This window comes from Coffea eugenioides, chromosome 2, assembly GCF_003713205.1.
Source record: "Coffea eugenioides isolate CCC68of chromosome 2, Ceug_1.0, whole genome shotgun sequence".
Taxonomy (NCBI): domain Eukaryota; kingdom Viridiplantae; phylum Streptophyta; class Magnoliopsida; order Gentianales; family Rubiaceae; genus Coffea; species Coffea eugenioides.
The window spans coordinates 50493603-50518306 of record NC_040036.1 but is presented as its reverse complement, the minus strand read 5'-3'; the positions used below and the strand labels follow the sequence as shown (position 1 = coordinate 50518306).

Sequence of the window (24704 nt, the reverse complement as noted above, 5' to 3'; positions counted from 1 at the left end):
AAGAGATAAGGAGAACAAAGACAAAGATCAGAGAAAGATTGAGAACGAGAGAAGGTGGATGGAATTTCTGAGAGAAAACACTAAACAGAATACGGAGAAGGAGAAGGTGGAAAAAAATAAAGGAAAATGTGAGGTCAAAGATCACAGAGAGGAAGGGGAATTGCGAGAGGTTAGGAAGGAACGTACAGGACAGGAAGATAGCAAGAGAAGTGGAGAGGACCAACAAGCAGTAGACATGGTCATAGAAGAAAATTCGGGTAAAGAAATGATAAACAAAAATGCTGTGGGAAATGTAGAACCTCAAGGGAGTGGAATAGAGGCGGAACAACACCAGACACCTGAGAGCAGCAGCATGAAAGGAGACAAGAAACAATGTAGGAGAGTGCTAAGAACTAGTCGAGTTTCTTTACGGGACATTACAAATAGAGAAAGCGTAGGGGGCAAGGAGGGAAAAGAAAGCTGTCTGAATATCAGCAAGGTCCTGACCCAATGGAGGAGGATTCAATGAAAGTTCCGAAGCAAAAATCTCTAAAGATGGATAGTTCTACCATTCACAGTATAGGGGAATTGGAAGCTAACCCCTTAACGCCTCCACTGTTAAATGAAGGTTGCGCTGTGGAATTATCGAGGTGCAGGAGGCCCCTTGACAATTCCCCAACTGAAGGAGGTGTTGAACCTCCATTCTCCTAACGTAGTTTTTTTGAGTGAGACAAAAAACCAGGAAAAGTTCATGAAACAGGTACAAAAAAGAATCAAATTTGATAACAACTTTGTGGCATGCTCAAAGGGGAGAGCAAGGGGTCTAGCCCTGTTCTGGAAGGATGAAATGATTTTGCAAGAAGTGAAAGGAACAGATTGGTACGTAGAAGCGAGAGTGACAGACCAAGTGGATAATAGTCAATGGTGGTTGATAGGTGTCTATGCAAGTACAGAGGAAAGTGTTAGAAAACAATAGTAGAAGTTTATTGAGAAAAAAGAAGAGGGATTGGGGTGAGACTTGGGTGTTAGTGGGGGACTTTAATGACATATGCTCCAATAAGGAAAAATGGGGAAGAAGAGAGAGGCCAGATGGAAGTTTTAGGCAATTCAATACATTCATTAGAGGGAATGATCTAGTTGATATAGGGCCTATAGGAGTTCCTTGGACATAGAGCAATTCTTGGGAGGGGGTGGGAGAAATAAGGGAGAGATTGGATAGATGTTCGGGAAGTGTAACTTGGGTTCAGAAATTTGATAAAGCAACATGTGAACATGTGGAAAAGGAAGCTTCTGATCACTGTCTTTGGATACTGGATACGAATCCACAAAATAGAAAAGTGAAGAGAAGGTTTTACTTTGATCAAAGTTGGGCCAAGGACAAAGAAACAGATGTAGTGACAAAAAAAGCCTGGGGAATGGAACAAGCTGGTTCACGGATGTTCAGAGTAGTAAGAAGCATAAAGGAATGCAGAATAGCTCTGATTGAATGGAATAAGAGAGTGAAAGGCAACTCAAAAGCAAAGATCCAAGAACTAAAAGAGAAATTGCAAGCAGTGAGAAAAGGAAGTGATCCAATCAGCAGAGGGACATAGCAAATCTTAAAAGGCAGCTTAGCAGAGCCTATAAAGATGAAGAATTGTTTTGGAGTCAAAAGTCAAGGAGTAGATGGCTTAAAGAAGGGGACAAGAATATAGCGTTTTTTCTTATAAGTGTCATGACCAAAAGAAAAAGGAACAAAATCAGCCTGTTACCAAAGTTGAATCGGGACTGGTGTAGAAGTGAGCAAGAAATTGAAGAAGAACTGTGCAATCACTATAGGGAATTTTTCACTACTACAAAGCCTAAAGAATTTGATGAGATTCTACAAGGGATACCTCACACTATTTTCAGTCTGATGAATGAGCAGTTGATTAAACAAGTAGAAGAGACTAAAATTTAGTAAGCTTTGTTCTCTATGTTCCCAAACAAAGCCCCAAGTGTAGATGGTATGTCTCTCGAATTTTTTCAAAACTATTGGCACATCATTAAAGTTGATGTTATCAAAGCCATTAGTAGCTTTTTTCATAGTGGTAATTTTCTTAAAACTATCAATGAGACCATCATATCTCTAATTCCTAAAATTGATAATCCAGTGGATTTAACCAATTTCAGACCCATTAGCCTGTGTACAGTGCTATATAAAATCATCTCAAAAATACTGGCTAATTGACTGAAAAGAGTTTTAAAGCACTGCATTAGTTCCTCTCAATCTGCCTTTATCCCGGGGAGACAGATTTTGGACAATATTATTATTGCTCATGAAATTTTACATTTCTTGAAAAATAAGAGAAGAGGCAAAGTAGGTTTCATGACCTTAAAGCTTGACATGTCGAAAGCCTACGATAGGGTAGAATGGAAGTTTCTAGGGAGATTGATGATACATATGGGATTCTATCCCACTTTTGTTAAATGGATCATGGTTTGCATTTCCACTGTTTCTTACTCTTTTAATCTAAATGGACAAAAAGTAGGACATTTTACTCCTACCAGAGGGTTACATCAAGGTGACCCTCTGTCCCCTTATTTGTTCATCATTTGTGCGGAAGGGCTCTCTAATTTACTCAAGAAAGCTGTAGAAGCAAAAGAAATAAATGGAATAAAAATTTGTAAAGATAGCCCTATGGTCTCTCATTTGTTCTTTGCAGATGATTCCCTTTTATGTTGTAAGGCAAGCAAGCAGGAAGCTATGAAGGTGAAGGAGATTCTTGAACAATATGGACAATCTTCTAGACAAGTTGTTAATTTTGACAAATCAGCAATGTATTTCAGTAGGAATACTCCAAACCAGTCAAGATTGGAGATCAATGAAGCGTTGGATAACATGAGGGAAGCACACAGTGGGAAATACTTAGGCCTACCAATGACTATAGGGAGGTCGAAGAACCAGGTATTTGGATATCTCAAGAGTAAAATAAACACTAAGATACAAGGGTGGAAGCAGAAGACTCTAAGTCAAGGAGGGAAAGAGGTCCTGATCAAATCAGTGCTCATGGCAATGCCAACTTATATTATGTCTTGTTTTAAATTACCCAAAGGATTGTGCAAGGAAATCAGTGCTAAAATAGCCAGGTTCTGGTGGGGAAATGGGGATAAAGACAACAAGATTTACTGGGTTAGTTGTAGAAAGCTCTCAGAAGTTAAAGGGAAAGGGGGATTGGGTTTTAGAGATTTGGAAGCCTTCAATTTGGCTCTGCTTGCAAAACAGATTTGGAGATTTCTTACAGCTCCAAATTTGTTAGTAAGCAGGGTGTTGAAAGCTAAATATATGAGAGAGAAAGGGTGGCTAGAGAAGAAACCTCCCAATTCTGCTTCTTGGTGTTGGAAAAGCATTCATAATGGTGGTGAATTACTACGGGGAGGACTATGGAAAAGAGTGGGAGATGGAAGGACAGTGATAGGTAGTAGTTTTGTCATTTATTTTATTGTCACAGTTGTGTTTGTAAGAACTCATAATAATTTAGCGGATCTGTTGACTAAAACTCTTGCAAGGGACTTGGTGAATTGGACAACATTGGGAATGTGATTAAAACTATTTGTCTAGAATCACTAGCAATGGTAACCCAATGTTCTTCTAGCACTACCCCTAGTTAGAAAGGTTTAAAGGGTAAAAACAAATTGCTAATAAGTGATTGTGAGTACTATAATTTTTGTTATACCATTCCAAGTGGTAGTACATCATGTTACTCTTAATCAAGCAGGTTGAGAAGTAATCTCTTAATAAACATATTTCTTAATGCTTTATTTGTTAAGGTTAGAAATATAGTTTACTAAATGATCATAGAAGTGGTGCCGCTTCTAATAAAAGTTTAGGATAATCTTTTATACATGATCATGAACTAGGATAAGCACATGGTCGGTAATAGTGCTAAAGATAAAATGTGATTGTTGGATGCAAGTTGATTAGTTCATGTGTGTGATAATTCTGTTTTAATTTCAAATCTTGGTTTAAGCAATCTAACCACCTTGATTTGATTAGAACTTGTGAATTACTTGCACTGAGGAAAAGTTTAAAACGAAAGTTACTTTTCTTTATGCATGATATCATAAGTGATGGTTTAGCATTTCATACTACAAACTAAGTGGGGGAATGTTGGAAATTAGTTTGTAGTATGAAAATTGATCATGACTTGTGACATGATTTTTCTTTTGATGTCTAGAAGTTTGGTTTATGAATTTCCTACAAAATTCATTGGTACATTGATGTTTCTTCTCAAGTTCATAGTTCATGGAACTACTCAATTCATGTACTTGAAATACTAAATTCATCAATGGACATTACGTGAAGATACATTGTTGTATCTTCTCAAGTTCATTAGTTCATGTATTTGGTGTGCTATATTCATAAATGGACATCAAATGAAGTTCATATACTTTTGCTCTTGAATTGCCTATAAATAGAGGTAGTCCAAACCTTTCTTGTGGCAACTTGTTCTTAAGCTATTTTAGATTTGCAAAACCAACTTCTTGTATCCCTTTCTTGTGAAAATTAAGTTTAAACTTGCTGTAATCTAGTTTTCATTTCCATTATATCCTAGAGGTAATTTGCCATCTCAACCCGGTTAGCAAGATAGTGGGGACAAATAGCACCTTAAAGAGAGTGATCGCCTTGGAAACTCTCTTGAATTCCCCAAAATTAGTTTAGTCAAGTTCTATTATTCTTGTAATAGCTCTGTAGTAGATTCCATACACATGTAATCCCCATATTCTTCAACATCAACAATCCATAAAAACTTCCAAATTGGGGGAGCCCTGAAATTGCATTGTGGGATAAGCCAAATCTCAATGTAGAGAACACGAAACTTCTATATCTCCAATAACCCTAACACAATAGATCTCTTATCATTTAAAATTTCATATCTTATCATTTAAAATTTCATATATATCATATAATTATACCTGTATTTTGTATATGAATAGTTTTGGCTGAGTAGAGAAAGAGGATGAGAGAGAGAATTATTTTGTGTATGAATAATTTTGGTTGAGTAGAGAAAGAGAATGAAAGAGAGAAAGTATTAGAACTGAAAAAAAAAAAGAGAGGAGAGAGGATTTGCAGAGAAATTTGCTGATTTATTATGTCATGTACATTGGGTATTTTGTTAGAAAACTTTCCTTTCACGTATTTCAATATTTTGCTAGGGTACCGGGCCTATATAAGTTAAATGGTGTCATTCTGCCAAATTGCGCAAAATGCCACTTGTGAGGCCCATTTCCGTTTATGGATAGTTCGATAATCATCATCCACTAAAATCCAAACCATTTAACACCCATTTAATAATTGGTTGAACTGGATTGGATCAAATTTAATCCATGAATCATTTCATTCAAATCCAAACCATTTAACACCCATTTACTAATTGGATTGAACTGGATTGGATCAATTTTAAACCATGATCCATTTAATAAAATCAGAAATTATCCAATTATTCATTTACTAATTGAATTGAATGGGTTCGATTCTAATCACTATTACAGATGAGATACACTTCCAGGATTATAGTTCACTTTGTAGTTTCACTAGCTGTCTATGTCTGGTGTGGTTTGATCTGCAAGTGTAGAATTCAATTGACACGTGGAGCCGAGGACGAGTGACTTTCTTCCTAATTGGGTGAGGTGTGCTAGTTGTGCGTTTACAGTTCACTAACTATGCATGGGTTTCTAATTTCCTTTAAAGCAGATTGAGAGGCATTTTATTCTTCTTAAGGATTGCCTTGTGGTTTTTTTTAGCTTGTACTCATGCAAATTGTTGGCTTCAATATAACAGCATAAGTTTAATGGTGTTTCCGCGTGTAACATTAGCTTGAAGTTTGAATTTGCAATTTACTTGGGTCGTGTGGATTTTGAATCTCTTTAAGCCAAATTGAGAATTGTTTTATAGGAATTGGTCTGGCCCCTTTTTTCTTTTGGCTTGTATGTGAAGAGGATTGCTGTGAACTCTGCTTCTATATAGCAGGCAATTTTATACTTCGCACCTGGAGCACAGATTTGCAATTTTGGTAGTCAACAATTAAGGTTACCTTTTTCATGCTTTTTCGATTTGAGGTGCGACAGTTAAGGGTCCTGCACTGTAGGCAGCACTGTTTATTTGAGGGTTGACACTTTTATATTAGTAATAAAGATAAAAAAAAGACATATAAGTACAGCAGACAATTGTAAATCAGGTTTTGAAAAGATTTAAGTTTGATTTTATATAGAGGATAGAGTAGAAAATGGTACGGGCGTGGAAAACCCTTGGTTTTGTACTTCATAGCTATAATTTTATAAGAATGAAGGGATTGAATAATGAGTCATAAACATGATGAAGAAGAAGACATAAGCGCTGAAGTCCGAGAACAAGAGCACTTCTTGGTCCCACCAGAGCATGAACTGTCAACTCAACAAGGCCAATAGTAAGTGCAAGGCTGATAACAAGTCATGCGAAATAATTCTACACTTATTTTTTCCTATTTTTTGGGTACAACAAAACGTAAGTCATTGTTCACTTTGTTAGCATCTCAGTATGAATTAGTGTAGAAATTAGTGAAGTTTTGTTTATTGTAGCTTGTCCTCATATATTGGTTCGGAATTGGCATGAATGCAGACGTAATGCAACCCGGCGGCCTAGTTCGTGCTGTTCCCTAGCCCTGCCCTGATCCCAGAGTAAACTATGTAAAAGTCAGATATTCGGGGTCGGTAAAATAGTTCGTTATCTGGACCCAAATTTTTGATAATCTGACTCTTTTAAGGTTGACCTTGGGTGAGTGGGGAAGGACAGTCTACTCTGAAGCCTGAACCAGAGAAACAGAAGAGTATTGCGGAGACTGCGGAGTCTGTAGGCGCAATGTTTGGGCATCTCTTAACAGTTTTTGCAGCAACGGCTCTTCACTTCAGTGCGACTGGTGAAGCTTCTGCATGTTTGACCGATGGCAAGTTTATACTTCTCAGGATTCCAACTCGTGTTTCTTTTCATTTTGCTTTCTTATTGAGTTGTTTCTGTTCAACAAAATGATTGAAATATTATGTGGATCATGATAAAAGGTTTTCCATTAGTGAGAAATGTTAGCAAGCTTCCACAAGGTAGCTTCGGGATTCCCGGTTTGTCTCACACAACCCTTGCGGGTTCAGTCTTGCATGGCATGAAAGAGGCAAGACACTAATTTGTTTGTTTTTTTACAGCATGTTTTACATCTCAAGTCCGTAATTTTTACAGCATGTTTTACATCTCAAGTTCGTGCATCTCCCACTTCCTAAAGATCGATCAGTGGCAGCAGCTTCAACTTTATGATTGTCCGTACTTGTCTAGTTCAGCCAAATTGTTAACAATTAAGCTATGGCATCCCACTAATTCCTGATGCATGTTTGTTTGGAAAAGTAGTCAGATTGAGTATTAAAAGAATAGAAAGGGAAAAAAAAAGTAAATTGTTGGACTAGTTACTATTGATTTAAATTTATAGGTTGAGGTATGGCTGCAAACATTGGCTCCGGGAGCTCGCACCCGAGTCCATAGACACTCATGTGAGGAGGCATTCCTGGTCCTAAAGGGCAGTGGCACTCTCTATCTTACGACAAATATGCACCCCGAATTCCCTGGGAATCCGCACGAGTTCCGAAGCTTCTCAAATAGCACATTCCTTGTCCCGATTGATGATGTTCATCAGGCAAATTCTTCTCTCTGTTCCCCCTATTTTTTTTTTTTTTTTTTTTTTGGAGCAGGTAGCCAAGTTACATACTCTGTTTCTTATACTGACATCAAAATTAGTAGTCTGTTATATTTGTATTTAACAAATTTTCGAATATCACAACGTTGTGTCAGTGCCTTAACATCACGGTACTTCAATTACCAGGTCTGGAACACAAATGAGCAGGAGGATTTACAAATTTTGGTTATTATATCTCGTCCACCTGTGAAAGTAGGGGTGAGCAAATTCGGTTCTTACCGAATTCATAACCGATTTCAAATTCAATTCGGTAATTTGAAATCGGATATTTGGTAATTTGGTACAAATTCGGTACGTACCAAATTCATCGAATTCTAATATGGTATGAAATAGGTAATGAGATTATGAATTAGGTAATAACCGATTTCGCATTCAAATTCGGTAATTGAAATCGGGTACCGCATTACCGCATTCGAATTACCAAATTGGTATATAAAATTATATAATATATAGATAAATGCTATTTAGTATTAGTATATACTACTAATACTTTATTATATTATATAGGTAAATGCTATTAATAATAATTAGTATATTGTATTATCAATTTATCATCATATCATGTACTTTAATAATAATAATATATAATAATGTACAATATATTATTTTAGTATTTGTTAATTGTTATATGACTATAATAATACCAATATATAGTAATACATAACAATATAAGATAACTATAATACTTATTATTTTATACATGAGTAACATGACTAGAATTAGATAATAATTAACACATATATGTATAATACTAAATATTAAACAATTAACATAATTAGTAATTAAATTTAGATATTGGTAATTTGATACATCATTCATGTTTGAATTATTGAATATTTGAATGCGTAATCTCTAACTTGCAAGTATTAGTGTACTCTACATATTTAACATAAAAATTCATATTATCTATTCACTAATCTTAATTCTTAAGACTTTAAGTATAGATAAGACAACTAAGTAGTTCGCAGTGTAAGTGAATGCATATGAATTGCAAATCAATGTACTAGTGTATTGACTTTCACAATAATATATGTAAGTAAATAAGTTTTATTTTGATTTGAAATAATTTATAAGTTTGTAAGTAATATAACTTATCACTACTCATTGTAATTTGTAAGTTTGTAACTAATATTACTTATTATTAATCATTGTAAATTATAAGTTCATAAATTATCACTAATCATTGTACAGTCTAAGGTTTATTCTAGTTTAAATTAATCACTTTTTATGTGTTCCTTAAATCATAGACTAATGATTTTAGGCATAAGTTATCAAATAAGTTAAAATTCATATTATCTATTTACTAATCTTAAGGCTTTAAGTATAGACAAGACAACTAAGCAGTGTAAGACTGTAAGTGAATGTATGTGAATTGCAAATCAATGTATTAGTGTATTGACTTTCACAATAACATGTGTAAGTAAATAAGTTTTTATTTTGATTTGAAATAAATTATAAGTTTGTAACTAATATAACTTATCACTAATCATTGTAATTTGTAAGTTTGTAACTAATATTACTTATTATTAATCAGTGTAAATTATAAATTCATTGTAACTACTAACTAATATTGCTTATAATTAATCATTGTAAATTATAAATTCATAAATTATCACCAATCATTGTATAGTCTAAGGTTTATTTTAGTTTAAATTAATCACTTTTTATGTGTTTCTTAAATCATAGACTAAGGATTCTAGGTATAAGTGATCAAATAAATGCCAATTAAACCACAAAATGATTAGAACATAAGTAATGTGTTCAATTATGAATAAATTTAGGGATCAAATCAGTAATAATTTATAAATCATAGATAAACCGAATTCATTACCGTTTTCGAATTTGAAATCGGTTGCGGAATGAATTCGGTTATGCCCAATTCGGAATTGAAAACGGTTTAAATTTTTACAGGTAAAATAACCGAATTCACCGAATTCAGTGCACCGAATTACCGAATTTGCACCGAATGCACACCCCTATGTGAAAGTGTAAGCATACTATCGTCTTTCATCCACCTGTGAAAGTATAAGTGTATTATTCTCCTTTACGCCAGAGCGCTAACAGTCTAAGATCGTATTTAGTGCCTACTTATATTCCATCCATATAAAAGCAGCGGGCAAGGCTTAAAGTGAGAGCAGCCCGATCTTGAAGCTTTAGTTGGAGGACAAATAAGCAGCTTCTTTGCTTTGCTAGAATAGACTCTTAGATGGGCAGAATGCCACATTTCAGTCTATTGGGACCTAGAAACGATACAATCTTGACTTTATTTCCTAAGCTTGAATGTGGCGAAAAGCAAGGGAAGAGTTCAGGCAAAGCGATTCGCCTTGAATCCTGAAAGCTGAAGATCTAAAGACAACAGCGATATATTTTTTACATCTATTGTGCAAAATCATCTTCACTTGGCTTTTTCCAACATAAAGTTTGTTCACTCTCAGCAAATAACTGTCCATCAAATCAATCATCAATATGTTTCCCTCCGATGCATACCGAGTTTTGACGGGTACTATATATATTGAACTTAACATCTGGGTTCTTCCTTTCAGGTTCACATATGATGACTGGTTTATGCCACATACAGTTGCCAAACTACTCTTCCCTATCTTCTGGGTTGCTGTGTGTTACCAGACGCCTTTGGAAAGAAACGAGCTTTAACTTTCCAATACAAAAATCACTTGGATTCTGCTACACATGCATTGGGTTCGTAAAACACTTAGAAATATATCCCAGTATAACGCGTGCTGTATCATGATTTTACTTATGTATTGTGTTTGGATTGCATTTTCCATGATTTTTCATGAAAAAATTACTGTAGCGATTTGATGTATGTGAGGAAAAAAGGTAATAGGAAATGTGATCACGGAAAACGACGTAATTTTCCGACGGAAAACCACAATGCAAACAAGGCCTTCCTACTCTGAGTTCAGCACAAACTGAGGTCCATTTGATTTCCACCTCTATGTTTCTATGCTTGCAGAAGTACTTTCTTTGGTCAAAAACTACACGTGCTGAAAATTTTAGTCATGAATGAAGTATTAGATAAATTTCCTGCAGAAAGTTATTGGCATGGAAAAAGAAAGAAACTTGTCGATCAAGTGTGATAGGTTTTGCTGCAATTTACACGCAAATGGGGTTTTGACTAATAATTAAGCAAGGCCATATTAAAACTCACTTAAAAGTGGATTAGCCCTCAGCAGCCGCGTGCACCTTTTCCCATTTTGCCTCGTTTTAGAAGCTTCCCTCGCAAGAATGACATACGATTACTGTCTACAGCAAAACGATAACGCAACATTTTATCCAAAACGAAAAAATAAATACAACAATAAAGCATCATTTTACCCAAAAGACAATTTGGCATCACATTTTAAAAGATGTACCATTGACTCTCTATAGATGATAGGAGTGGACAAGTAGTAACGTGAGTATCCAATCCATATATATAAAAGGAGTTTCTAGAGTGATGGTTTATGTGCCTCATGGAAGGGGTAATTTATTGATTTAACGTTTGCTTTACTAAATTGGCTGAACAGATTGTATAATAGCTTAATGGTATTGAAAGAAAGGTTAATGGTATTTAGAGAATTTTGCATCTTTAAAATATAAATTGAAAGAAAGGAAAATGGTATGAGTATTGTAGACATCAAAATTTCAATTTTATTTAATTCAATTGTAGCTTTATTTCTTATTATTTATTCTTGTTTTTATTTTATTTTATTTTAGTTGATTAAGTTTGTAAAATGATAGTTAGTGTTTATTTTTACTTATTTTAGTAAATTAGGTTCATCATTTTTCTTTTTAAGATATTTTTACATTAAATTTCTAAAAAAAAAAAGAAAATTCACACAAAAAATTTGTTTTAATCTTTTTAAATTCAAGTGCTTCAAAATAAAATGAAAATTAGTAATGCATTTAACATTTTTTTTTACCCTAAACTTGTTTTGAAAAACAAAAAATAACAAAATAAAAAGAAAATAGGTGGAGGCCAATGCAAACTAGCTAGCTAAGTGGGATAAGTAAGGGTTAGACAAGTGTTATTATTTTTTTAACACCACAACATGCAGGGGATAGGTGGCTAAGACAGGTTTAGGGAGCTAGGAAAATTCTGAAAAAACAAGAAAAAGAGAAACAAAAAAAGAAAGCTACGGGCAAAGGGGAGAAAGGGAGAAAAACCGAGAGAGAGGGCGGTTGAGGAAAAAGGAAGGGGTTTTCGGGCAGGGGAACAAGGAGAAGAGAAGGAAAAACAGAAAAAGAAAACAGGGAGCTTCACAGAGGATTAGAAAAGGAAAAGCCAGAGAGAAAGGGAGAAGGAGAGAGCTGCGGGGAAAGGAGAAAAAAAGAAACAAGAAAGGAAAGAAGAAGGAGAAAAACCAGAAAAGGAGAAGGGAAAGAGAGAGAGGATCTGGGGAGGATCGGGGAGAGCAAGGAACAGGGGGAGAGACTGTACAGAGCAAGAAAGGAGAAAGAAACTGGGAAAAGCAAGAAAAAAGAAAGAAAAAGCTACAGGAAGCAAGGAAGAAAAGAGGAACGGGAAACCGAAAAGAGAAAGAAAAGAAGAGAGGGTGAGGGTGAGGGCTGGACAAAAAAGAGGAACAAGAGGGGTGGGAGACCAGAAAAGAAACAACAGAAAGGAAACAAAAAAAAGAAGAGGGAGCTTCGGGGGAAAAACAGAAAGAAAGAAAAGAGGATTTCGAGGAAAGCAAAGGAGGAGAGGAAGAAAGGAAAAGAGAGGAGGAGAGAAGGAGAGGAAAGAATCTGGGGAACAAGAGAGAGGATTAGAGACAGTGAGGAAAAGAAAAAACAACAAGAGAAAGAAATCAGAAGAAAAAAAGAAAGAAAGAAAAGTGCAGAATTTTTGAGCCGGGGTTGGATATCTGGCTTAGTTCTTGAGAAAAATCCGGCCTCAATCTCAGTCGAATCTGTGGTTTTTCCAAATCTCCACTATCTATACTTGTAGTGGTGTGATTTTTGTTAGAAAACTCCTCCAAACAACATCTCCAGCACCCTCAAATATCAGCTAGAAGTCTGCGGTTCATCAGCTCTTAAACCTTTCTGGGCCACCATAGTTGCTTTGAATCCTGCATTCGGACAAGATTATCCCAACTCTTTGTTCATTCAACGCCTTAAAGTTCAAAAGGTAGTCCCTTTTATCCTTATTCTTGTCACATAAGCCTGAATCTACATTAAAACCATGAAACTCCTGCTGCACTTTTTCCTTTTCTTTTGCTGTTTTTTATCCCTGGTGGACAACTCAGATTTTTCTGTTTTGATCCTGAAGCAAAATGTAGTGTTTGATTTAGTTGATATTGGGAGTTGTAGCGTTTGTTTGTTTTGATCTGAAATCTTGATATTCGGTTGACTTGTCCGTGTGTGATGACACGAAAAGGAAGTTGCAAACAAATGAAGAAGAAAGCTTCTGCGAAGCATGCATGAAAAATTTTTCAAAAATTTCACTTCAGCCCCTCAAGTTCCCCATAATTCTGCTATGGCCCATAATAATTGAAAAATCAATCAATCTTGTCCCTTTAAAATGGTAATTTTCGTTGGCATGCTTTAATATGATTTTTGGACAGATTGTGTGAATTTTAGGATGATATTTGAAGGTTTAATAATTTTTGACAGATTTATAGTTTTGATTTGGATTTTTAGTGAAATTTCGGGTAATTTTGTTGTTTAATAGCAAATGGGTTTTCATTTATTTTTGTGAATTTTAGCATTTAGGCTTCATTTTAAGTTCTTAATTTTATTTTATTTTAATTTAGACCCTTAATATTTGTAATGATACCAATTTAACCCCTCAAACTTCTTTAATTGTTTCAATTTGGTCCTTGTTTGTTTTAATGTTTTGAATATAGCTTGCTTATTTTCATTTAAAATGCTTTAAGTTGTTCAACTTCATGTTTATTTTCATCTCTTATGATTATTTGTTAATTAAAATGGTACCTTAATCATTTTCTTTGTGTTGGAGGGTAAAAAGAGAGCATTTCATTAGGTCACCAATTCAAGAGAGTGTCGCGCCCCACTTTTTGAGTGTGGTGAAAGTAGTGAATGTAGTGTGTGGAAAATGTATGTGAAAATGAAAATAAAAGGCCGTGGGACTTGAAAATGCGACGATTTGGCCAAACAGAGTTCAAAAAGGGTTTTTTGCATGGAAAATGGAGTCGCCACTTGGTATAGAGTTAGGGTGTACCAAGTCATCCAAAAATGAGTTTTTGAAAAGCAAAGTAAACAAACCCCTTTTTAAGAACTTTTAGGTCTACGTAACCAAAGAAAGGGATCGGGGGTCACATTTGATAAGGAAGAAGGCAAAGGCAAAGCCTAAGGCACTCCCTTACCCTAGCCAAAGCTAGTTGCGCGATTTAGCCCCACGTTTCCTAATTCTTCTACCCAAAATATGCGTTGCATGTTGGATATGACTAATGGATATGAAAAAGAAATGCAATCCTAAATCTAAAATGTCTCTTACGAGGCTTTTTGGTCCCAACCACATGAGTTGTGGTGGCCAATAAGGAAAGTCCTCATAGAGGTCGCGAATGATGCAAATGAAGACTCAAATATGAGTGCAAGTGTGAAAATGTAAGAAAACGTGCATATGTGCGAATGTAAGACAAGTGCATGTGGGCAAATTGGGAAAATAAAGGTGTTTGTGTGCAAATGGATGAAAATATGATAGTAGATACATATAAGTGCAATTGGGTGCAATTTGTGAGGTAGAAAATAAATGATAAAAGAAGAAAAATATGCAAACATGGCATGTGGATTGAGAAAAATATAAGTAGTGAGAAAATGTGGATGAAAGAGTGAGGAAGTGATATGACAAGAATGAGAGTGCATGAACCTAGAGGAATGCATCAAGTCGGGTACGGGAATGACTCCTAATTTCACGACTTTAATTTTCCCTTTGATTAGAAGGAAGAACTAGCGTGCTAAGGCTATTTTGTAGCCACACTCGCTCGTTTCCCTTATCGAAAGGGGATTCTCAGGCAAATGTACCCTATAACTAGCATGAAGATGCAAAAGCCTAAAATGAAGGGGAAAGGATTGGAGGAGCATGCCAAATGCTAGAAAACTAAGAAAAATGCATGAAATGTAGTGAAACATGCAAGTATGAACTAGCGAGGGGAATCCCTAAGGGTCTAGCATTGGACTAGCCCATATCTATGAATTCCTACTAGCGTTGGACTAGTGGAAAATGGGACAATGAGCCACAACTAGCGTTGGACTAGTGTGGTGACGTGCATTCATCCATCACATTCATCTATGACTATAGAAAGCAAGTAGACATGCCAATCACCTATAAGCACGTAGCACATAACACTTAGCATGCTCGACTACATGCAAGAGCCAAATAAAGCAAATTAACACGTAGCAACAAAAGCAAGCAACCAAGCTAATGAACCTATTACATTCGCTAACTAAAACGAAAGGGGAAGGGGAAAAATGGACAAAAATGCTCGCCAGACCCTATCTATTATAAGCCAAGAGGTGTACACATACCCCATAAATAAATAAAAGAATGACTTAATAAAAGCAAAAGTAAATGAAATAATTGAAATGAATTAAGAACAAGCAAGGAAAGCAAAGTAGACATGCAATTCTCACTTAGCACGTTGGATCACATAGGGGGGAGACAAAAAAGATAAAAGAAGTTATACCTCCCTTGAAATGGAGCTCTAATGGGGTGAAGTCACTTATTTACCCTCCAAAATAAAAGAAATGGTCAAGGTACCAATTTATTTGAAAAATTAAAGAAAATAGGCAAACACAAGCTCACTTGGACACAAAGCTCTTAAAATCACGAATTAAGTGCAATTAAACAAAGCATGGTAGTTAATTGAAGCAAACAAACAATGACGTTGTAAAACTAAAACTACCAAGGACCTAATTGAGGAGATTACTCAATTGATTGGGTCATAATAGCATTAGTTAGAAGCCAAAGGGTCAAAATGAAATTATTGAAAGCTGTTTTTGCATGCAAAACATGCAAAAGCCACGAATCATCAAGTTTTCTGCAACAAAAGACATCTGGTAGCTTAGGAAGCTTTCTTCTGCAATTTTAAACTTTCAAACGCAAACTTCATGCAAGACTTCAAGCAAAAATCTAGCAAAGGCTATCACTCAATCGCCATTTAACAGCAAGACACTATGATTGACGCAAACCAATCATAAACACTGAACCAAAATGATCAAATGAACAACCAAATGGAAAGCATATGCTGCGGCAGCAAAAGAAAAACCAGCCTTGTGAGTTTCTTAAATGAAACTTCATCACTCAACTAAGAGGCCTATATGAAGTAACTTAAACGGATCCTACCGCATCATCAATCGAATCCCAAATGCTGTAACTTCATCCCATCCTTATTACCATTACCCAAACACAATCATCTATCCCCTTCCAACCAAAACAGCGGGACTTAATAATGCAGCAAAGAAGCAGTAAAGCATGAGAATGAATGCAGCTTATCAAGAACCCAGGAAACTTGCAACCCGACATTTATTATATTCATCATGAACACACGGTTAAACAAGCAACAAAGGAAATTTGGGGTAGAGAGGGGCCAAAAGTATGCATTTTCCAAAAATTTTATGCAGCCTAGTCGAAACTCTCTTCCTCGCAGGAACTTCTGCAACTCTCGGACGCAATCCCAATGCATCATTAACATCTCAACCCAATCCAGTTGGAGCCAAACAACAAAATCACCAAATGTTCTCCTCATTTTTACCATAAAATTCTCATGTTTAAGCACCAGAAAATTCAGACGGAAGATCATACAAGCATCAAATAACAAAATTCTGCAATTTTTCAGATTGGATTTTCTACCATTGTTGCGTTTATTCAATGTAATTTTCCATCCAAACACTGCTAAAACTTCAACCAAACATCAAGCTTCGATCTTAAGCCAGAAAGAACAACATTCAACGTCCAAACATACCAAAATCAGTCCCAAAATGCAATCTTTTCTGGGTTCGTTCATTCAGCATACGTACACCAGTCATGAACTCAAGCAAGAAACCATGATACGATCTTATAAAAGACCTTTTCTGCCCCAAAACCCCAACAACAGAAGCAAGAAAACATGGCAAAAACACAAGATTCATGGCTCACGCCTTCTTCAGCAGATTCAGGACTTCGCAAAAACAGACGTGCAAAGGAGGAAGCCAAGCAGGAACAAGCATCGCAATTCTAGTGGGCTAATGAACAAAGTAAAAACATTACCTTCAGCCTGACGAAAGGCAAACCACGATCTGAAGTGATCAGAACCAAAAGATATCGTTGCCCAGACCAAGACCTCTTCTCGAAGCCTGCTCCCCTTGCCCTTTCCCTCGATGAAGGTCTGCGGCTGATGACAGCTTGATGAAGGCTATAACAGCGTCCTCCCTCGGCCTTGTTTCTCTCTCTTTCTCTTTTCCAAGACTCCAGCTTTGCGTCACCAGTCCCTCCGATGCTCTCCTCCTCTCGGCTCTCTCCCCCAGCTCTCCTTTTTCCTCTGATGTTTTTTCTTTTTTCCCAATGCTCAGCCCGTCACTCTTACCCTCGGTTTCTTTCTTTTGCTAAACCTAGCCGCTACTCCCTAGCCGTTCCTCTCTCTCTTTTGGATTTTCAGCCGTCATCTATCTCTGGTCCTTGCTCTCTCTCACAAAACCTTCGCTATCCCGTTTTCTTTTCCTTTCTCCAAACCTCTCTATCTCCTCCCTGTGGCTGCGTTTCTTTTTTTAGCCTTTTATATCCAGTGGAACCCCCCTAAACCCTCACCTCAAAGGTGAGGATGGGGGGTTGATTTCTACCCCAAAATTCCAGCCATCCGATCCACCAGAAAAAACCCATGAAAAAGACAATAATTTCCTACGCTGCTGCATGTGCGGAGTCTCTTTTTTTTTTTTTAATTAATAATTTAACAAAATTAATAATAAAGCTAAGTAATAAAAAACAACAATTTAAGTAACATCACACCAAAATATACAAACTAAAAACAACAAAGTTGCCATCTTTCAATCTTTTTTCCTTCATTTTTCACTTTCATCTTTTTTCTTTTCTTTTTTCTCTTTTTTTTTTAATCAAATTAGTAGATAAAATAAATGCTCGTAAACTAATTAAAATACAATAAGAGGCACGAAACAGGAAACAACCAAAATAAACCTAAAATTGAAACAAATAAATCTAAAATTAAACTAATTAAAAAAAATAAAATTCGAAACCAAAAATTTGGTGTCTACAGAGAGGTATACTCTACTCCTTTATTTTGATTTTAATTGATCCTATGTGCTCCTATGTGATTTTATGTGTGTAATTGCATGCTTTTTTAAATATTTTTTATTTTATTTCATTTTATTGGTTTTAATTTTGTATATTTATTTTAATTTTTTTTATTATTTGAGAGGCGATTAAATGCCAAATTGTAATAGTTAGGTTATTATTTTATTTCATTTCATTCTTTCTCCTTTTAGATTGTAGCTCGGGCCTCCAAATTGTAATAGTTAGGTCTTTATTCGCTTTTATTTTCTTTTATGTGTTTGCATGCTTGTGTGATTATGTGTTTACGCGCTTTCTTAGGATCTTTGCATCTAGATATCATGCTTATGTGCTATGTGTTATATGTAATTTATGTGTTTATTTACTTTTATCATGTTTTATATGATTTATTTGATTATAATAAATGCATGACGTCACCACGCTAGTCCAACGCTAGTTGTGGCCTTTTTTTTCGATTCCACACTAGTCCAACGCTAGTTGTGGTCCTCTTTCCCGTTTTCTCGCTAGTCCAATACTAGTGAGAATGTATAGACATGGACTAGTCCAACGCTAGACCCTTAGGGACCGTCTACGTGCTACACCATGTTTGCGTGACAATCACTACATTTCATGTATATTTTCTACTCTCTTAGGATCCTTATCATTTTGCATATTGCATGATACTTCCCCTATGTATATCCCTTATCCCTATGTGTGAGACATGGCATTAGACTTGTACTTCATTTAAGGAAAGTTAAAACTAGTTTAGATCATTTTGCTTGCCTAGATTAGGAGGTACCCCTCGAATATGGGATATGGACGAGTATGACTTTCTAACCTTAGCACGCTCGTATTTCCTCTATTGAAGGAAAAATTGAAGTCACGAGTGTTAGTTTCCCCGCACCCATTATGATGCATTCCCTTAGGTCACGTATATTTGTATATTATAATTTTTCTCTTTTTTCAAGTCTCATTGTTGCATATTCGTGACCTTTTCAAAAAATCACTTTCGGGCGTCGCAATTAATGTGATTTTCACCAATTAAAATTCGAAGAGACATATTAACCCTTTCGATAGCCATTAGATCTAGGTTTTCATTCATATAATAAACATCCAAATGTGATAAGTTTTTAGGTTAAATTAAGAAAAATTTTGACTAAATCACGCAACTACCCTTGGCTAGGTTGAAAGGGTATTTTGGATTTTATCCTTGCCTTCCCTTTCTTCAAATGTGACTCCCGATCCCTTTTCTCTTGATTTTCGCAGACTTAGAGCCGTTTAAAAAGGGTTTTCTCTACTTTTCCTTTAAAAATTCATTTTAGGTGACTTGGTACACCGTAACTCAATACCAAGTGGCAACTCATATTTTTTCATTAAAAACCCTTTTTAAACTATTATTTTGAGCTAAAATCGTCGCATTTTTAAAGTCTCATTTAGGCTCGTTTTCTTTATTTATTTTTCTAAAAATCAAAAACTCGTTTTTCAATCAAAAAATTCATTTTTATAAACACTTTATTTTTCATTTAAAAATGGGGCGCGACAAGTATAAAGGTGACCAAATATAATATATATCACATCATGTGTATAGATGTGATTTGTTAAGTAATCAGTAATTTACGCATGCTGTCTTGTTGCTATTTGGCTTGTTGTCACTCTTTCCTTGTATTCTTTCTTCTCTAATAAAATAGGGGGTGGCGTCCCCTCCCCAGGATTGGGGATTTTTGCCAAACAAAAAAAAAGTAATCAGTAATTTAGTCCTGGTCAATATATGATGCATATTGATTTCTTGTAAATAAAAATATAATTTAGCAGTTATGCATTAATAGAATTCATAGTTTGAATGCAATCAATTGAGCACCTATTTCCTTTTTTTAAGTAGCTATTATTTATTTTATTACTTAGGTTATATATTTACATGTAAAATAACAACAATAGCATGCCAATCCTCAGACCAACAGAGCTTCAATTATTGTTAACTAAACTAATTTTACATTGATAAAAATTAGTCTAGAAAATAAAATGTTAATGGCAACAATTGGTAAAAAATAACAATCTTTTAATTTTGGGAAAATAAAAAATAAATTCCCAAAATATTTCACTTTTAATTTTAAAAAACTCTCAGCTTGTTAATTAAATTTAAAATGATTTTATTATAAAAATCTTCTTCCTCAAATTAACATCAATGATTAGACGTGAGATACAAATATGGGGAAAAAAAGATAAAAATATGGTAAAATATCTCTCATACATATGTCATGGATATTGAAGACTTTTGGCAAAAAAAAAAAAATTTGTTGTTAAAATAATATGGTATTATAGTGTGCTAATTATTTTAGGATCAGTTTGTACATGAACTAAATTTAATTTAAATTATACAATAGATTATATATGCATGTGATTTTTGTTTAGTGGTTGGGTTATATTCATGAACAATCTCCAGAGAAAAAAAATTCTAAATTATGCTAATTTTGTTATTCTAATTATGTTATTTTTATTATTGCATTAATTGTTACACTATTTCTCTCATTTTGTTAGGTATATATTAATACAAGTTAATTCTTATTATTTCTTGTGTCCCAAACAATAAATATATTAAACTTTATCATCTTGTTACATTAATAGATTTTAAATTATAGAAACTACATAGATAAGTGATATTCCATATATAACTAGGAAGATGCATTGTTATTATTATCCAAACTTTTAAACTTTTCAAAAATTATTCAAAAGTATAATACAACAAAAATTTATTATTTTATAAGGTTATGTGAAAAGGCAAAATATTTTTCATAGTATTTTAAAATATATAAATACAAAGAATTTTTAAATTATACACATAATCATGCATTATACAAGTATATTACGAGTACTTACTAATTAAGGTACTAAGTTTAAATCATTAATAAAACATTTTATCATTATTTCAAATAAACTTCCTAGTATTGGTTTGGTATAAGTTTTTTAAGTAACACAGTACATTTGTGCCATAAATTAGTAAGTTTTGGTCATTCATCAAATTTACTATGTTATAAGTAAGAATTATTATTTATGTATAAAAACTTACTATTGTTTGAACTAAACTTACTCTCTCAAAAGTATGTTTGGAATATAAAGTAGTAATTTATCTCTTTAAAAAGTAAGTTTCATATTTATTCCAATTTATCTTTTGAGACATAAAAGTTACTAATTATTACAATTAACTTACTATTTTAGATGAGAAACTTGCTTCCTTATTTTTAGGCATTATCCTGTATAGGTGGATAGGTTCAACAGATAATCAAATGGTTGCTAAAAGTATGATAACCTGTTATGTCAGGTAAAAACTGTTTAGTTATCATGACGATAGTTACTACAGCATTTTTCGATAATTACTATCTTTATGTGGATAGTTATCGGATTTGTTTTCCCATCTATTTAGTTGTCTGCGTTGAATCAAATTATTTAGTATGCAAATTATGTTTATATGTAATTATTTACTTTGTGTTGGAACAACAACAAAGAGAAATACTCTGTAATGGGTACAAAACTAACTAGAAAAAGGTTTCAAATCATGATTACAAATCACTTTTCATAAGGCTTTATTCACTATAATGTGCAAAAGACCAAGGATGAATATCCTCTACGATAATATGAGGTTTGGTTACAAAAACTCTTCACTAAGTTGTTATAACCCCCAAAAAACAAAGAAGAGAAGAGCAGAAATCTTTCTAAAATTTCTAGATCTTCTCTTCTGCTGCCAAAAGACCGCAAATTGATCTATATAAATAAGAGTTCATGTCCCTTAGATGATTACTGAATGTTAGAAATTTGTCTAGAGATGCTTCAAATGGCAGTTGAATCATTTGAAACTCAAAAGGTTGCAAGCACAATTGCAGAAAGCTGCTAGGTGTGACATTTGAAATTTTTAATAATTGAAAATTTCTTCAACAATACCCCGCCATTTTCAATATATTGAAAATTTCTTAATGGATCACCGAAAAATTCTGATAATCTATGCATAAACAATTGTGTCTTTTGATTGAACCACCATTTTCGTGTGAATTGAGTATAGCTTGTTAATACTACTTGGTAGACAAGCTTTGAACCAAAAGTATATGTAACAAGCCACATAAATTAACACACACAGATTCACTTCTCTTCAATTTGTTCATACAAATGATACATTAGGTCTTGTATTCCTATCCTTTCATGAACCTGTTCAAAATTAAATCCTAACTTTGTGGATGCCATCAATCCAGCATTCATATAGGCAAGCTCTTAATGCCCCCACTATTTGTAGCATTTTAGAAGACTTATTAAGAACTCTAAGTTCAACCTTCCAATTTCAAGCGGGAAAAATCACACTACACCTTCTAGGATGTTAGGCTAGTTGCTATAACTAGTGTTGAATCGAGGTTCCATTGTTAGCGATTCATGGATTGGACTTCAATCCCATCTATTTAGATGTTTTAATCATCACTTCCTTTGTTAATCCCTTAGTTAAAGGATCAGCCAGGTTCTCGTTTGATCTTCAAAAATCTATGGTTATCACACCATTTGTGATCAAATCTCTTACTAGACTATGCCTTAATCCAACATGTCTAGATTTGCCATTGTACACTTGGCTATAAGTTTTAGCAAGCAAAGCAGCACTATCACAATGCATGGAGATTGGTGAAATTGGCTTTAGCCACATTGGTATCTCCGATAGCAAATTTCATAACCATTTAGTTTTTTTGCCAGTTGAAACCAAAGCTATACATTCAGCTGCCATGATGGAGACGGTTATGCATGTTTGCTTCTTGGATGCCTAAGAAATTTCTCCTTCACTTAACATAAAGATCCAACCACTTGTAGAAGAAAGATCATCTTTATTTGTCATTCAACTAGTATCTGAATAACCTTCAATACTAAAGGATAGCAACTATAGCAAATGTTATAGTTTTTGGTATGTTTTAAATACCTCAAGACTCTAGTTACACCTAACTAATGCTATTTGTTTGGATTGCTTGTCTATTCACTTAACACGCATACAACAAAAGCTATATCTGGCCTTGTACATGTCATTGCATACATCAAACATCCAATCACTTTAGCGTACTGTGATGACCCCACCTCCCCCTAGGGCGTACCCCAAGCTTTAGCGGACCGCCTGCCCAACTCTCGCTAGGACTCGTTCGATCTCTTCAAACCTCGAGGAAAAGTGAAATAACAAATTCCAAACTAGAACATATACTTACATTCATTTCTATCTCAAAAGTAATACAATCCCAAATAAAACAAAAGCTTTAAGTTCTTATTACATCCAACCTTATCCAAGCACTAGCGCGAGAACAATAAAAAAATAAAATTTCAAAAAAAAACTAGACCAAGCTAGTCTGCACAGAACTCATGCCCTCGCTCGCATCCCCTGTAAGGAAAACAAAACTAACGGAATGAGCTAAAAGCCCAGCGAGGTTCCGGACACAATCAACTTAAACAAGGACATTAATCATGTAATAACAAGTAATCCAGGAAACATTTACAATATGAAGTAATGATAACACATTCATTAAAAGGATACATGCTCACATAGAGCCTTTCGTTCTTTCATTCACCTTTCATTTCCTTATTCCTCCAATCATTTTAAATGCATTTTGTAAGCGAAAACCCCTCCATTGACATTGTCACACGTTCATTCATTTATTCTTCCCCCTTCTGGACATTGGCCAGACTTCACCCGACAACGTAGTAATACTCGAGTATACCAAACTTTCACCCAGGGTCACCAAATCGCCCGACCGACTCCGCTTCTGGCTCGAGTCGACCGGCAACGATGGGCAAGGGCCTAGTTCAACCAAAAGACTTACATTCATGCACAACTAACATTTAATCACTTAAACATTGAAAATTTCACATTTCATTTAGGTCGAGTGCGATAAAGTACACACTCGCCTAGCAAAATTCATTTGTAACAAACATTTATCATTTAATCAAATATCCACAACAAATCATATAGCTGCTGGAAACATAACAAACAAAGAACACTCACCTATTTAAGCAAAATAACATCCAAAGTATCCTTCCGGATAATACCCTCAATCACCTAGGAACCCTAATAATAACCAAGGGAAAATATTACGGTTAAACCATCCAAAGTTTAGGTGAACCAAAGAAAATCCGAATAACTACTAGTACAAAGTATAAATATGATTTTGGAAGTGAAAAGAATACATTTAAACCAAAGGACATGAGTAAAATATTTCTAAAACTTATGCTCGCTCGTAAACCTTTGAAATCTCTATTTGAGTCGAAGTGACAAAGAAAACGCATTTCTATTAGTCGTAAATTTCAATTTTTCAAGGGTACAAGTTTCGGTCGAATTCTAACTTACATACCTCGATAAAAGAAGACGCAAATATCCTAGATGGTTCAAATGGTATTCGTTCTCAAATCCTTACCTAGTTCTCGAGTGCAAATTTGGACAGCACGTCCTTTATATTTACCTATTTTTCAGCCATTTATGGCTTCATTCTTTTCCTCAATCAGTCCCAAAGTCACACACAAAGAGTCTCATTACAATATCCATTCAATAGGTTCAACGACATACAATTACAAAACCATGCTACAGAAATGACCGAAAATAAGGTTTAAGGCAAAAAGTAAAAAAAAATAGGTTCGACGTCTCTTAGCGTATCGGTCACAACCGAAGCTACGCTTATCAGATTGGGGTGAAATTTATACCATTTCGAATCTAAGACAAAGGGATACAACTTTGATGAAGACCACTCAATCCAGTTCATAGTGTA

At 34.7% G+C, this 24704-nt stretch overlaps 1 protein-coding gene across 1 annotated transcript; it reads left to right on the top strand.

Annotated features, from left to right (window-relative positions):
* The first annotated feature begins 7022 nt into the window (after positions 1-7022).
* On the top strand, positions 7023-10364 carry LOC113759858 (auxin-binding protein T92-like). Its single transcript, XM_027302435.1, has 4 exons — positions 7023-7139; positions 7449-7652; positions 7839-7906; positions 10256-10364. Exons 1-4 carry the CDS (start codon positions 7023-7025, stop codon positions 10362-10364), a joined length of 498 nt encoding a protein of 165 aa, XP_027158236.1.
* The last annotated feature ends 14340 nt before the right edge of the window (positions 10365-24704 follow it).

What these genes read in the sequence shown, in the direction of transcription:
- LOC113759858 (XM_027302435.1), top strand. Translation starts at nt 7,023, where the DNA reads ATGATAAAAGGTTTTCCATTAGTGAGAAATGTTAGCAAGCTTCCACAA. An exon ending in TCTTGCATGGCATGAAAGAG is followed by an intron (nt 7,140 to 7,448) that starts GCAAGACACTAA and finishes TTAAATTTATAG; the next exon opens with GTTGAGGTATGGCTGCAAAC. An exon ending in CGATTGATGATGTTCATCAG is followed by an intron (nt 7,653 to 7,838) that starts GCAAATTCTTCT and finishes TTCAATTACCAG; the next exon opens with GTCTGGAACACAAATGAGCA.